Here is a 16,257-nt window from a genome sequence, read left to right as displayed (position 1 = left end):
TAAAATAAATCCAAGGCCCTGAGTTCAAGCCCCAGTCCCTGAATCAAAAAACAAAACTGAACTAAAAGAGCAGACTAAACAATATAAGAGATTCACTGTCCCTTTGCGGAAGAATGGAGAATCATGTTGGGTCACTCCTGATTGGTAAGAAACCTGATAAATAAAAGCTAACTGAAATGATTTGTGCAAAGCATTGGTTTTTATCCCTCACTTTCATGTCTTAGGCCTGAAGTCTGTTTCCCCAAATGACTGAGCTTTTTAATACTCTTCCTTCTTTCATTTGGTGCTAAGATTTCTAGTAGTACTTTTTTTTTTTAATGAACCTGGTGGGTTTTCCCACATTTGGGCAGATGTAGCCAAAACGAAAATGACTGCATAAAGATTTTTTTTTTTTTACTTTTAAAAGACTTACACCAGGAAGATAGCTAAAACTATGATTAATTCTTACAGTCCAAAGTTGACTTCAGGGATGATAGAATAAAGTAGGTTGTGATTCTAGACCTTACAGAAGGAGTCTAATTTTTGTCTGTTACTACTGATTCTCCTCACTTCTTGTTTCTCTCAGGAGTGATGTGATGATGAGAGATAGGGGAAGAAAGGAAGGAGACAGAAAACAATCTGGGTTGACAAATCTACCCCATAGCCAGGACCCTAATGTAAGCGTATGCACACAAAAATACATAGATGTAAGACTGGCCACAATGATTGTTTCTCATGCTTTCATTTCCAGAAACGTGGAATCTTGACTTTATCCTTCCTTTGGGAAGTATAGGAGTGGGGCATCTGTGGGTCTGTCTTGAGACTTTGGGCTCAGCCACTGGAATTGAGCTCCTCGGACTGGCCCACGTGCCCTGCAACCCCAGCAAATGGCCACGGAGGGTGGAATTCTCTCCCAGAGATTGGAAAGTACCTACCCAAGGGTTGTCTCTAAGACATAAGCATGTTTTGTTTGGATTACACAATAGGTTTTGTAAAAAGAAAATTGGCCACTCTAAAAAATAAAATCAGACTATTTCAAGTAAAAACCTAATCTTGCTTCCCCCCCAACCCCCCCCCCTCCACCCTGGAAATTAATCAACCTGGCCTACTTACTTTGCTGCACAACAAGTGTTCAATGGCTCCAGTTAGATGGGCAGAGGGTGTGCCAGTTCACTGCAGTCTCCATCAATCTCCCGCTGTCTGCCTGTGGTAATGGAATTGATTGACCTCTTGGTGAGTGTGTTTTATTAAGCCTGGCCCACTTCCCTATTTCTGTGCCTATGAGGCCTCTGTAGGCATTTGAAGTTCACGATGCTTTATGCCTGTAGCTTCTGCATTCTGGGGAAATGGCATCCGGCCCATATTATTCACTCAGTTCATATATTTATATTGAAAAAAGCCAAGGGCCAGGCGTGCATGGTAGCACACGCTTGTAATCCCAGCTACTAAGAAGGTAGAGACTCAAAGGATCTCAAGTTCCAGGCTAATTGTAGGACAAATGTTAGCAAAACTGTCAAAAACTCAACCAACAACTGAGTGTAATTCTGTGCATGCAGCGTTCTGGCTCTGCAAGAAGCATAAAATATAAGAGGATTGTGGTCCAAACTGGTCTGAGCATAAATGCAAGGCCCTAAACCTCAAAACAACTTAAGTAAAAAGAACTAATTGAGTGACCCAATCAGTGGCAGAATACCTGCTTAGTGAGCATGAGTTCAAATCTCACTCAGTAAGGCAAAAATGAGAAGAGTTCTAATAGGATAAGGTGTGGGATAAAAACAAAAAAACGTTGAGTTTTAAGAGGCCATTGAGTAAGGATATCTCCAAGAATGCATTCACAGTTCTGTATCCACATCAGCAATTACTTATAAAAATAATGCTTTGAAGTCAGACCTTTATTTTGGACTGTTTATTATTTTTTAAGTCTTACTGTTGCCATCTCTCACCTATAAACTTTCATCAGCAGTCCTTACATCTTAGTACAATGATGTAAAAATAGTATTATCATTGGAACAATTCCAGGGAATATTTCCATTTGCATTCTTTAAAAAAAAAAAAAGACTGGCTTTCGAATGTATTTTTGGAATACTCTTCCAATATTCTTCTTTCTGCATATTTCTCCTAAAATATGCAGCCATGTTTACCAACTGCATTTGAGCTTAGGAAAAAAAATAATTTTATTTCTAAAATAATTTTAGAATGTAACTTTAGGCTGAACACTACTGGAATGATTACGATCAATTAGATATAACGAAGCACCCAGTGCACAAATCATTGGCTGATATGCTGTGCCGAACACTTTGGAGACAAAAGACTGCCCTCTGTTTATTAAAAACAGAAAAAAAAACCATTTGAAAGTTTTATGAGGGCTTTTTACCATTGGACAGGGGTAATTGTGATGGTGGTGGTGGTAGTGATGGTGGCATTTTGGTGATGGTAGTGACGGAGGTGTTGTGGTGTGGAGGTTGTGAAGGCATTGATGATGGTGAGGATGGTGATGATTATGGTAGAGTCATGAAAATGGTGGCAGTGATGGTGGTTGTGGTGGTGATGGTAGAACTAATAATCCTTTTTGAAAGGCCAGCTTTGTAAGATTGTCATTGTTTAAAAAAGATAACTTGCAAAGACTAAATTGAATTATATGAAAATATCCTTCTTCACGTCAGACAAATGGATTAGAAATAGACATCCTTAAAGCAACCAATTCCATACTTTAATGTCAAGTAACATTTATAAATATTCCTGGCAGAAGCACACTTTCATGGCTTCGGGAATATTATTTTATGCAATCTCAAGCAACAAGCCAGTGTATAAAGCACGTATAAGGCGAAGTATTTTGTCTTTATGTTTTCATCCTTCAAATAGATACAAATTGTTTAGATTATGATTTTCTTGTAAAATATTTTTTAATATCTGATTTTGACCAAAAAGTTTGTGATGCAAAATCAAGGTAGCATTGTGTGTCAAGTGTCTCTTTAGAGCTTAGCAGGTAATAGCCTGAGCACTGGCACTAGCTCCTTGTGAAATAGCAGGAGGGAAACTTGAAGAGAAAAGGAGAGACAGACAGACAGACAGACACCTGGTACCAGTGGTGCATGCATATAATCCCAGCTATTTGGGACTCTAGATCTCAGTATAGTGGTTTGGAGTTAGCCCAGCTAGAAAATTCCATAATAATCTATCTCTAGTTAACCAGCAAAATGCCAGACTGGAAGCATGGTTCAAGCGGTAAAGCATTATATCTGAGCAAAGCAGCCAACTTCTAGAATGCAAGACCTTGAGCTTGAGCCTCAGGACTGGAGAGATAGAGACAGAGAGAGACATACAAACCCACCATAAATTGAAAATATTATGTCAACAATTCATTAATACACTTAACCTACCGCACACCACAGCTTAGTCTAGCATCCCTTGAAACAGGCTTGTTAGTGTACATTTGGACTAAACTATCAAATACAAAGCCTGTTTTATAATGAAGTTTACTCATGTAACTTGTTGAGTGCTGTGCTGAAAAAGTGACCCCAAGAGGTTGTGTGGATTTCTTTCCCGAACCTGGGTTTAATGGATATCAGCGGATGGAAGCACATGGCTTATAAAGTCCAAACAGCAGCCAGTCAGACCATCATTCATCAGACCTGTGTTTCCAAAAAGGGTAATATAAGATCAATTGTTGGGAATAGGGTGCCATCCATGCAGATATGCGTGTCCACTAAAGACGCATGCATGCATGGAGATGTGCTCTGTGTGCAGACCAGAGAGCATCCACGTAAGCCAGAGCAGTTGAGAACATATCCAGACAATGACTACACATTCACTTCCATAATTAATTTTTCCCTGATTGACCCAGAAAATGGCATTTCAAAGGACAAAGTCTTCAATTTCTATAAGGATCAGCCTGACATTCTGATATTATCACCCAACCTATTCTGACTTTCAACAATAGACCTATTTTTGTTTTTTAATAAAACATAGTACTGTACACACACACACAGTTACATATGAATCTTGGTGTTAACCCTTGCAAAAATTAGTTGAGAATCTTTATTTTTTGTTTTTTATTATTATTGTTATTAATCATTTCTCTTTTTATGGATATATATTTCTTTGCTACCACAACAAAAGAATAGATTTTATTTTAAGGCTTTTCAACTCAATTTCTAATTAGAGGAAGTGTTGTAAAATAAATTACCACTTACATAATTTTACCATAAAAATTGAAGTGGTGAAAATAAAAATGAAAAATAATAATGGAGAATGTAGAGTGTGTGTGTGTGTGTGTGCACGTGCGTGTGCATGCATGCATGCATGTGTGTTTGTGCTAGTACAAGGGTTTGAAATCCGTGCCTGGGCACTTGCCTTTGAACTTTTTTGCTCAAGGGTGGTGCTCTGCCACTTGAGCTACTCCTCCACTTCTGGCTTTTTTTTTTTTTTTGGTGGTTAATTAAGGGAAGACTGGCAGGACTTTTCTGTCTGGGTTGCCTTTGAGATTTGATGCTCATGCTTCTAAATAGCTGGATTACAGGGGTGAGCCACAATTACTCAGTTCAATAATATATTTTTATTAAAAAAACAATGTTTTCTAGTATTTCTAATATGTGGATCTAAAACTAGTTGTGGACGTACTTTAGAACCAGACACATGGAACTGCATAGATTATGTGAACAGAAAGGTTCATAGTGTTTGACCCACAATATCAGGGACTATAAGAATGCTTAGTGCTAGGAGAGAATGGAAGCCAAGTTTGGAATGAACTTGGAACCGAAACCTCTACATTTAGTTTTGGCAGGACAAGGGACCACTGTGTGCCAAGATTATGAGTTACATTATAAATTATGAGGAATGCAGAAAGGTTATTAACTTGGCACCTTGGATACATGAAGTGACAAGATTTTTTAAAAGAGGTTTAAGCAGTCCTTTTAGTTAAAGAATTTCTCATTAAAATGTAAGCTGAATTGTGTGTGTGTGTGTACTGGAGCTTAAACTCTAGGCCTGGCCGCTATAACTTAGATTTATTTGCTCAAGGCTGGGGCTCTACCACGTGAGCCACAGCTCCACTTCCAGCTTTTTGGAGAGAAGAGTCTCATGGACTTTCTTGTCCTGGGCTGGCTTTGAACTGTGATCCTAAGATCTTGTCCTTTTGAGTAGCTAAGATAATAGATGTGAGTCACCTTAAAGTGTGAGCAGAACTTTAAAATCTACTATCTCTAATAGTATCCAGAAGGATAATAGTTACACATAATTTTTAAAGAAATTAAAATACTCAATATCATACCCAATAATTTCAAAAATGCAGTTTCTTGGTTTTTTTTTTTGTTTTACTATAGTTTATAACTTCAGGCATATGAAATAGGTGAGTGTAAAATAGTTTGAAGTCCTTAACATACAGAGAGAAGACTGAGAAAGACAATGGCTTTTGAGTTGCAGGTGCTGTCAGAGCGATTCCCTGTTTGGTTTGTAGAGGGCGCTCTTGTAAAGAAAATATCCCTGCAAAGAACCTGGCCTGCTCTCTGAAGTGAGCGTCACCATGGAGATCTCCTTCCAGTGAGGGAGAATGGATTCCACAGTCCTGCTTTGGAAATGTGTAAAAAGCAGATGCTTTTATTGCCTTTGTTTGAATGTCTGCCTTCCCAGCCCAACTTGAGCCGGAAGCTCAAAGGAGAGGAAGTCCATATTTGCCTATTTTGTTTCTTCTGAATGCAGCATAGTAACCCTGGGAGAAATGTGCCGTGCATAATGACAAGTTAATGGAAAAGATATAAATTCAGATTTCATGTCGTCAGAACAGGAAACACATGCTTCTTGAGCCAAAGATACAATGTCAACTTTCTTTTCTTCCTTTTAAAAGGTGTTTTTATCAGACACCTTCCTATTCAACACTATGAAAACACAATGGATGTGGTAGCTATAATGATTTTTTAATCAACTAAAATTTCTAATACATAGATATAGAGTGTATGTTTCTATGCATTTCCATAAATGTGTTTTCTACTTCTTGGCAGTTAAGAATTGTATTTGAATTCTAACTAACCTGGCTGCAAATTCTGTTTGTGTCATTTTTATCTGTAAAACAGGGATTTTAATAGCATTGTGATAGTTTTCTGAGATAATTAACATATATAAAAGAGAAGGTCAGGCACCTGTATAGCTACTCAGGAAGCTGAAATCCAGGAAATCAAGGTTAGAAATAGGCAAGGACAGAGAAATAGGAGAGATTCTATTTTCAGTTAACCAGCCAAAAAGCAGGACTGCAGGTATGGCTCAAGTGGTAGAGCACCAGTCAGGTCAAAAAAAAGTCAAGTGAGGGCTGGGAAGGTGGCTCAGTGGTAGAGTGCTTGCCTTGCCTGCCCTGGGTTCCATTCCTTAGCACCACAGAAGCAGAAAAAACCAGAAGTGGTGCTGTGGCTTGAGTAGCCTTGAGCTGAAGAGCTGAGGGACAGTGCCTAGGCCCAGAGTTCAGGTCTCACGACCGACCAAAAAAAAAAAAAGTCAAGTGAGAGAACAAAGTTTGAGTCCTGGTATTGGCATACAAAAGTAAGTAAAATATAAAGAAAAAAGTTATTTTTGCCTCAGAATCTTGGAGATTTCCATCTGTGATTGGTTAGTATCTGTTCCATTGGCTGGGAGGCGCAGTGTAGAACACTAACAAAGAAAGAATGAAGAAAAAAAGGAAAGAGGAAATAAAAAAGCAAAAAAACCCCGAGAGGACAGAGAGAGATTTAATTAAGCAAAGTAAGGCAGTAAGCAAGCAAGGCAGATCTGAGCTCAGAATGCAGATATCTTGATCTTCATTCAAGGACTTTTGCCAGCCTTTCTGACCACTCTAAACCATCCATGGTTTTTGAGATACTATAGCTTTCGCATTGTCTTATGTGCCATCAGACAGACATAATCTCTAATAGAATAAATGGAATGTTTTTCTTGGGAGTTGAAGTACTGCATTATAACTGAAGCATCAGGCAGAACTACAAATTTTAATTAGACAACTGAGCATTGTGTGCCATAAGCAGCCATTCTCCTTCATGAATGCATATATTCTAGTGTAGCATTTTTCAGTGGAGAATAAGTTCTCTCAGAGGAATACAAATCTCTGTTTTCCACAAATCTAAGAGTTGGTGACAGACTCGAAGAGGCTGTGAGTTAAGACAGTGAGTCGTGGTACTACTGTATTATAGATGAGCATATTTGAAAATGGCTTTTTCCTGCATCATCTAATAGAAGACTAATGGAAATCAGAGACATGGGCCATGTCCCTTCCTCATTTTACCAGATTAGCATCAATTCCCTGAAACTAACCCAAGACATATTTTCCACCAATAATAATAATAATATCTGTAGAATCCTTGTTCCCAAGGCAATAACAGATGCTCCCTTTCTGTATTTTCTTCAAATCTACTTAGAAAAGAAGTCTGTTAGAGCTACATACTGGTGTTTTTTTTTTTTTTAGTATTCATGTATCTTATGTATATATTTGATTTGTACTCATTTTAAAGTCAAAATACATTTGAGGAATAACAGTGGCTAAAAATTATTGAAAAACTTAGTTTCTCCCTATTGTGATCATAACTCATTTAGTCCTTAGAACAACTGATATGATAAACTGAGGCCCAAAGAGTGAACATCTAAGTGGTAGAGCTGGGTTAATTGAGAACCTGTTGACAGTGCTTTGCTCTTAAGAATTTGTCTCAGAGGAGACATCTCTGCAGGGTCAAAGAATGGCACCGAGTATGAGACACTCTGGTCCGAGTGGACTTAGGAGCTTTAACAACAGGATTCATTTCATGATAGCTGACTGATGGAAGAACATGGGCTGGATTTCAGAACACCACACTTCACGCCCTTGACAAGACCTTTGAGAAGCAATAGATCTTACTGCTCTGAGATATTGACTCACAACAGCATGTTAGGAATTGCTGGAAGTATATGCATATCCCACTATTCGATCTGTGTACCCACGTCTGTATTCAGATGTATCTATGAAGAGAAAAGGGGACGGGTGAGGACAGATATGTTCTCAAGGCTCAGTATAGTCACTGCCATGAACAGGTGCTCAATAAGCATTTGTTAAATGATGTGTGGGGCTTCAGAAAAGGGATGAGTCCATACAGAGAAGATAATGTTCAAGTCCAGCTGAGCCTTGGCCTACAGTAGGTGTGTACATAGGCAGAGAGTAGGTAGGAATAGATTGAAAACAGGTATTTCATAAAATAAGACCCACACAATTAGGAAGACATAAGTAAAGAAGATAAATTGGAACATGGCTTACTTTAAAGCTTAGTCCATCCAATCAGCCATCCATCTGTCCATCCATCCATCTACACAATCATCCATCCATCCACTCATCCATTTGCCATCCATTTACTTAACAAATGATGGATCAATCACAGTATCACTAATAATACAATAGGAAACATGATGGATAGGTTGGAGCCAGAGTCTGAGGCATCTGGGATGCTAAGCTCAGAAAGGTGCATTTTAACTTAAGTCATTGATAGTTTCTGGGCCCTGGAGAGAAAGTCCAAAAGTTTAATGAAAAAGAGTAGACTAACAGAATTAAACTAAATTTACTGGAGAGAAATGGTGTGGGAAGCAGAGATTCCACTATAAGGAAATATCAAGGGCCCTTCAGAGGAGGACAAGCTATGGATCGAGGTGATATTGGATAAGGAAGGGCTGGGAAACGCATGGATTTTGAATGTGTGGTAGGGGCACAAACTGTGGGCCCAGTTAGACAAATGGGAAGAGCAGCCATCGGCAATACCAGCTCTTCTGGGAGGCAAGAGAAAGATGGAAAAAGAGGAAGGCTTGGAATGGTGTTCTGAGCTCATCTCTTAAACTTAATAATTATACCTTAAGATCTGCCTGTGTCTAATATTAGTGAAATCTTCTAATATCTGATGCCTACCATAGAGATCCGAGTGTCTAAGAGGCCCACCAGCACTGACCTGTCATAGCAAAAAGGGTCGAAGCATAAATGGAACTTAAAGTTTCAATGATGATAGGTAACCATCCTTTTTAAATTTGAGTACATCAATTTAAAAAGAATGCACACTTTAAAAATACATAAAATTGGGTTATGCAAAAACACAAGTTGTATATTTCTTCTTACAAACTCTTAATATCAGAATGGACAGTAATGCCTCAAGAAAGTTTTTTTCTAGCTGGGCACCAGTGGCTCACGCCTGTCATCCAAGCTACTTAAGAGGCTGAGATCTGAGGACCGTGGTTCAAATCCAGCCCAGGCAGAAAAGTCTGTGAGACTCTTCAATAAACCACTCTGAAAAAGCCAGAAGTAGTACCATGGCTCAAGGCTCAGGGACAGTGCTCAGACCTTGAATTCAAACCCTCAGACTGGAAAAAAAAAAGAAAGCATTTTCAAACTGTATTTGCCTAGAGAAAGGGTTTATAAATATTCCTCTGTTTTTCTCTTCTTCTATAGGCAATACATTGCATTGATTGCAATGGTTGCTTTGATCTAGCTACCTCTAGATCAGCCGTAGAGTAGTAAAGCTTGGATAATGGAAACCCTCCAGTTACTTTCACTTTATCTTTTCTGTAAGCTTATGTCTTAGCCTCTTTTGTCAAGGCTTTTTACTCACCTGGAGCAATTTGTATTCGGGTTCACCCACTGACCTGACCCACCTTTCTGATTAAGAAGTTGTGAGCAGGAGAAGGGTGAAATGATGGAGAGCAGTAAATACCAGAGTATCTGATAGTTCAACCACTTCTTTGATTTCAATCACTGACACTTAGGTGGTAAGCAAGTACAGTGGCTCCACACTGAAATGACTATCTCCTGTCTTATTTTTGTGCTAGATGATAACAGATACTTTTCCTTAGCAATCATTGTGTTCCTTTCATATCTTGGAAATCCTGGGGTTGGAAAGAACATCAAAAATTCTTCATGTTTCATTTCCCACTAGCTGACAGAAGTATGTCCACACTGTCTGAGTTAGATTGTGGTCTGTTTTGTTCTTCAAGTCTTAGGTTTGGAGAATGGTCATTGGACAAATGGTGTGAGTGCGTTCATTGGCATTTTGTTTATAACAGGTTGTAGTTCTGATGATAATTCCTTCTCCAATGAGCAAAAGCATAAAAACAAGCACACATAGATATGCTCCAAAATGCAACCTGCTATTATTCTCTGTGTGTGTGCATGTGTGTGGCATGTGTGTGCATGCACATGCCTATGCATAGACCAATCCTGGAACTCAGGGCCTCTATGCTCTCCCAGAGTTTTTGTGCTCAAGGCTAGCACTCTACTCTTTGAGCCACAGATCTACTTCCATCTTTTTTGGGGGGGAGGGGCAAGTGAATTGGAGATAGGAGTGTCATGGATGTCTTATGAACAAAATACTACAAACCTTCACATTTCCTTGTAAAGCAACCTACACCTCTCTCGAAGTTTTTATTGGAGACTAGTTAGGAAAAAAAGAATCAAAAGCCACCAGGAACTTGTGGCACAGGTCTGTAATCCTAGCTTCTCAGGAGGCTGAGATCTGGAAACTACAGTATTGAAGCCAGAATGGATAGAAAAGTTCATGAGATTCTTATATCCAAGCAGCCAGTTAAAGGCTTGGAGCAGAGCTATGGCTCAAATAGTAGAGTGCCAGTGTAGAGCAAAAAAGCCAAATGAGAATTTGAGGCTCCAAATTCAAATCCCAGGACCTGCACAAAAAAAGGAAGGAAGGAAGGAAGGGAGGGAGGGAGGGAGGGAAGGAGGGAGGGGAAGAGAGGGAGGAAAAGAAAATATATCAATGATTGCATTAAAACTTCCCTGTGGCCTGATAAGAAGTTGGGGGATGTTTAAGTTTTTCTTGTAGCTTCGGTGGTGCATAGCTAGTTTTCTTATCTAAATCTCAGCTATATGTTTAAAATTCTTCCTTTTATAAAGGGTTCCAGGTTCCTTTCTGGTAAAGTTGGAATGGGTCTAAAGGAGATTATTAAGTTCATACCATGATACAAGTGTTTTACTTCAGTGATCAGAATACACATACAATGGCATTGATGACTGTTAAAATTGTATGCTGACTTATGTTGCTATGGGGGAATTGGTTTTTCCATTCAGAAGAGTAAGAGGAAGCTCCCTTTCCCCCATCTTGCTCTATGTACTCTATTATGGAAACAAAGGGCTCTTACCTCATAGCCTATTGATATGTCAAGTAATAAATGTGACAGTTACCGGTTCTATTCTCCTGATCCTGTCTTCCTGCAGAACTGAAATGTAACATGCTTCTTACTAGTAACAGATGCGTGAGCCCTTTCTTTGAAATTCCTCCCAAGGAGCTGCCCCGTTGATTCCATTAGACGGGAAGCGGCTTTGCACCAATGTCTGGGGAGGGGGGGGAGTATTGTTCTAATTGCTGTTGTGCCGACTCCTCACCGAGTACCATGCTTTTCTCTTGTAGGTGATGTGCCTTCAGGACTTTTTTGGTGATGATGACATTTTTATTGCATGTGGACCGGAGAAGTTCCGTTACCAGGATGATTTCTTGCTAGATGAAAGTGGTAAGTTAAAAAAAAAAAAAAAGTTCAAAACCAGGGAGAATTTGAGGCAGCTTTCCAAAATGAACTGCATCAGGCCAAGATTATGTCAACTCCAAAGCCACCAAATCAGTTTCAGACCCTCCATCAACATGTCTTTCCTATATCTTGAATTTCTTTGATTTTTTAAAAAAAAAATATAGAAAACAGATGAAATGATCATTGAAAAGGTTAAGTCGTATGGGAGAATAAATTACAAATGGCTCTCTTATAACCACTTGATATCCAAGGAGACAGTTTCTAGAAAACCAGGGTGTTGATTTCTGTATTTTAATTTCTTTATTTTCCTTACAATTTATAGTTGAGGGATTTGGAATCATATTATTTAGCATGTTCCTAGGCCCTGCTTTCATGTGGTATTCTTTCATTGCTGACTAAGGAAGAAAGGTTTGATGTCCCTTTTCCCTTAAATCTACTGGAATTTGCATGTCATTAGCATCTGGAAGTTATCAGGAAAGAGGAAGGTAATTTCCTTTCATTAATAAAGGGAATATGATTCTCCATAATTGATGAAGAAGGGGTGGTTGACTCAAAAAGGGGAAAACAAGTGATGAACAAGGAGGTGAATGTGAAAGGTTCTGACTTTTAAGAATATTGTTTCCTTTTCTGGTCTTGTGAATCATCTTAGACTCTTAACAGCATTGTAAGTAATAGCATTGTGTCAGAGTTTCATCCTTCAAAATATCACCTCTAATTTAATTAGGGAATTGTCACATAATTATTGACAATTCAGACAATCTGGATAAAATGTGTTTTAAGGTTATATGAATTTTTCTTCATTATTCAGTAGAAAAAAAACACAAATTAATGAACTTTTGACAAAGCAAATGGTAATGCCTGAGCAAAGATGATAGGATCCCTGATATGACTGAATGGTCTCACTTTAACACTCAATCAAGATACAGATACTATATTCACATATATGGATATAGTATATATGATACTATGTATAGATACTAGATGTAGATAGATATTCGATATACACACTACATTCACACACACTGTTTTATATGTACAGAATATACAGCCATAGGCCATGTAACAATATTTCCGTCAGTGACAGAACATATGTCCCATGGTAGCTCCATGAGATCATATCACCTAGTGACTCATCCCAAGTCACGTAAGTCCATTCTTTGCTGTTTATAGACAACTAAGTTACCTAAGGATGCATTTCTCAGTCCCAACATTAAATAGGCCATGGTTATATGCATATTATTAGTTATATGCATTTAAACAGCTACAATTATTTTATATTTTTAAATGATTTTGGGTATGGAGGGATAATTGCTTCTTTATCATGGGAATTTCAAACACTCAGTGGAGCTATATATAGATGTTCTGTATGAAGAGATTTATTTTTGGCTCAAAGATCCTATCTGGACAAGTGGTTTAGCATCTATGTTCCTCTAAGTTTTCTCTAAATACATTTCATCTTTATAACTGATAGACATGCCCTTTAGGCACAGATTTTGTAAACATATCACTCATAAAGTGTCCCTAAGAAATGACACCCCCAGCCCTTCCTTCACCCCTGTTTAAGGAGAAGACAGCTTTGCCATGGTCCAGAACAAGTGAAATGTTTTGAGTCAGGCAGCAGAGCTAACACCACTGTTTGGAGAAAAATAAACTGTCTTGATTTTCAATTTGAAGAAAATAGCTATGTCTGATAGAATGACCTGAGAGACCAGCTGTTTTCTGAAATGAAGTCCATTTGTTGCTTTGATATAGAAAATAGCCTGTCAGACTCCAACTGGAATGGAGCTTAGTTTCAAATCAACAGAGCAGGCTGTGGGTCTTCGCGCCCTCTGGTGTCCATCCAGGTCTGAGTAGACCTGGGATCTCCTATCCCATCTGGTCTGGCTTGGAAATCTGGGCAGCTGGTTTTCCCTCTCCTGACAAGATGGTTTTAACCCCAGAATTTGTGACCTATACTTCTTCATCTGTCATGACAGGCAGGTAGACTTTCTAAAAAGCAGAACAGAAAAGTGCCAGAAAATAACCCTCCAAATTCTCTTTAGAATGCTTTCCCATTAGCAAAGGACACGTGGAGTGGGAGTGTCAGTGACAGAGCACGTGAGAAAACCCTGCATGTGTGATCCTCAGCACCACAAGAAAGAAAAGACACGTGTACCTGAGCGCACATGTACACACACACACACACACACACACACACACACGTGCACTGAAGGACATCTTGCTTAGCTTGTGGTCTGGTCCTTAGAGAGATCACTTAGTCCATTTAGGTGAGCCCATCTGTTCCCCCTGACAAATCCATCCTAACTATTTTGGGGGGTGAAATACATTTACTGAGTATCATGTCCTCCCGCATTCTGGAAGAAACACGTGGATATACGGGGGAGGGAGAGTCAAGCTATGGGGGGGGGGGGGGGGAATCTAAATTGAGATTTTTTTTTTCACTTCCTTGGATGAACTTACCCTGAGTCTAAATTCACACGTTGACAACTGCAATTTTCTTGTTGCTTGTACAGCATGTTCTGGTGCTAATGTATTAAAATGTGAATCTTTTTATAAGTGCTTTGAGCATGATTTAGCCAAGCTTATCTGTACTTGCTAAATGGTATTTGTATATTGACGCTTCATTTGGTGGCTTCTGTAGTAGCTTCCTTAAAGGCATGTCGGTGGGGGGGTACCGACATCTTTGGAATTAATAGTCTCACCCTGTGCAGTGCTGTGCTTGATTTAATGGCGCCTAGAAGTGGCCTTTTGCCGCAAGGCACCACTTTTATTTTATCTTTCAAAATTAACCCGGTTCCTAGTGTGTTCGGGATTAGCAGTAATACATTCCCCTAATTACTGCTAGGAGAGCTCCTGAAAATGTTGCTTGGGGTCTTTCCAGTGAGGAATTTTGCCATTACAGTGATCACATGAGAGCCAGGTCAATATTGGAAACTGCTTGGGACCCTCTCTCCTCCTGTCTGTTTTTACATGCAGAATGAAACACCTTCCCTGCCTAGTTCAGAATGTGATCATTTTAGCAACATCATCATCAGTCAGTGGAGTCTTGGAAATGGTGGAGAAACACTAGAGGAGAGAGAGAGAGAGAGATGCACTCAGGCTGACAGATCCTTGGCATGCTTGGCTTGGTGTCTGATTTAGAATGAGTCAACCAAATTGCCAGGTTGGGGGACAGGAAACTCTACGTGGTGTTGCTTGGATGTTGGTGACAAAGGGATAAATTTGTGATTTCCTTGCCATTTGGAAGTGACAGGGCTTTCCTGAGAAATGTGTACCAGGCCTCTGGAAGGGGTAATTAACTCTTTGTTCATGAGCTTGAGATTAGATGTCACCTTGTGCCTACCTTCCACCACCAAAGCCAGTGTCTCCATACTTGCTTAATTTCTTAATCCACTTACCCCATTGTCATGGGGAGCATAATCCTGCCAGGTGTTACATGACCAGGAACCTAAATATCTCTCATCTGCTCTGTGTGTGTGTGTGTGTGTGTGTGTGTGTGTGTGTGTGTGTCCTAGGGCTTCAGCTCAGGACTTGGGAATTGTCTCTGAACCCTTTTGCTCAAGGCTGGCACTCTACCACTTGAACCACAGCTCCATTCTGGATCTTTTGGTATTAAATTAAATATATGAGTCTCATGGACTTTTCTTCCCCAGCTGGCTTCAAACCTCAATCCTCAGATCTCAGCCTCCTGAGAAGCTAGGATTAATAGTGTGAGCCACTGGCACCCAGGTGCTCTTTACTTTTTTAATATCTTGCTTGCTTTTGTTCAACTATTTCATACGTGCTCTTAATTCCAAGTTCAACAGGCACTATTTGAAGCTCACATATTTATACTTTCATGTTCCATTAGTAAGAGTAAAAAAGGATTCCAAACTGAGTGGCTTGAAAAGAAAATATTGAATATTCCCACTATAAAGAAATGTTTGATATGGTAAAATGCTAATTACTTTGATTTGATCATTACACTTTGCATAGATGTATTAAGATATCATAACAATAAAATAATAAAATATCATTCTGCACACCAGATACATGTACTGGGAGCCCCCCTCCCCACCCAGATTTATTGTCTTAAAGTTTTGGAAGCCCAAAGTCTAAAGTGAAGGCATGAGTAGTTTGCTTCAAATTCTGCAAGGCAGAATCCTTCCTTACCTCTTACAGTTTCTTGTGGTTTCTGGCATCCAGCATCCATTCCTTGGTATTCATTCCTTGTAGCAGCTTTACTGTAGATCAGTATTTGTGTTCAAATTTTCTTATTAACGGTCATCAGCTATTGGATTAGTTACCTTTGTCCACTTGAGAATATATACAGAGACTCTTTTCCCAAATTGTTACAAATCAATGGATATTGAGAACTACGACTTTATGGGGAACAAAATACCTAACAATCAATATTGCTGGGAACTTCCCAGATATTAGTTGATCTTGGATTACAAGTAAAGCAATTGTTATTTTTTAATCAGTCTTTCGCTTTGCACAGTGATAGCATTATATTTATAAGTAAAATACATGAAGCAACAGAACTGATATGATCATGTTCCCTGATCTAACCCTTCTTAGTTAGTATCCCTCAACCTGATTGGTTAGACAAATGCAGCCATAAGACAGTCTGAGAGTTTCAACAGTACATGTTACAGTTTTCTTCTTGAAATCTCTTTAAGACAAAAAAAGTATGTTCTGATGAAATAGCTTTTGTGATAGATTAGACTTCCCTGTCTAAAGATTTTGACATAGAGGTTGATACCCAATGTACTGGAGGAA

The 16,257-nt window shown here is 39.0% G+C and overlaps 1 protein-coding gene across 2 annotated transcripts in view; it reads left to right on the top strand.

The window, feature by feature from the left end:
• Nucleotides 1-16,257, top strand: part of Dclk1 (doublecortin like kinase 1) — a 338,861-nt gene that overhangs the window by 148,994 nt on the left and 173,610 nt on the right. For both annotated transcript variants that reach the window (XM_042685807.1, XM_042685806.1), the window contains one exon: nucleotides 11,382-11,481. In XM_042685807.1, coding sequence (XP_042541741.1) covers nucleotides 11,382-11,481 — 100 coding nt within the window. The remainder of the gene's footprint in view (nucleotides 1-11,381; nucleotides 11,482-16,257) is intronic.

Source organism: Dipodomys spectabilis, unplaced genomic scaffold, assembly GCF_019054845.1.
Source record: "Dipodomys spectabilis isolate Male_0828 unplaced genomic scaffold, ASM1905484v1 ptg000095l, whole genome shotgun sequence".
In the NCBI taxonomy this organism is placed as follows: Eukaryota; Metazoa; Chordata; class Mammalia; order Rodentia; family Heteromyidae; genus Dipodomys; species Dipodomys spectabilis.
Note: the sequence above shows the minus strand (reverse complement) of the source record. Positions and strands in the feature narration are given on the sequence as shown.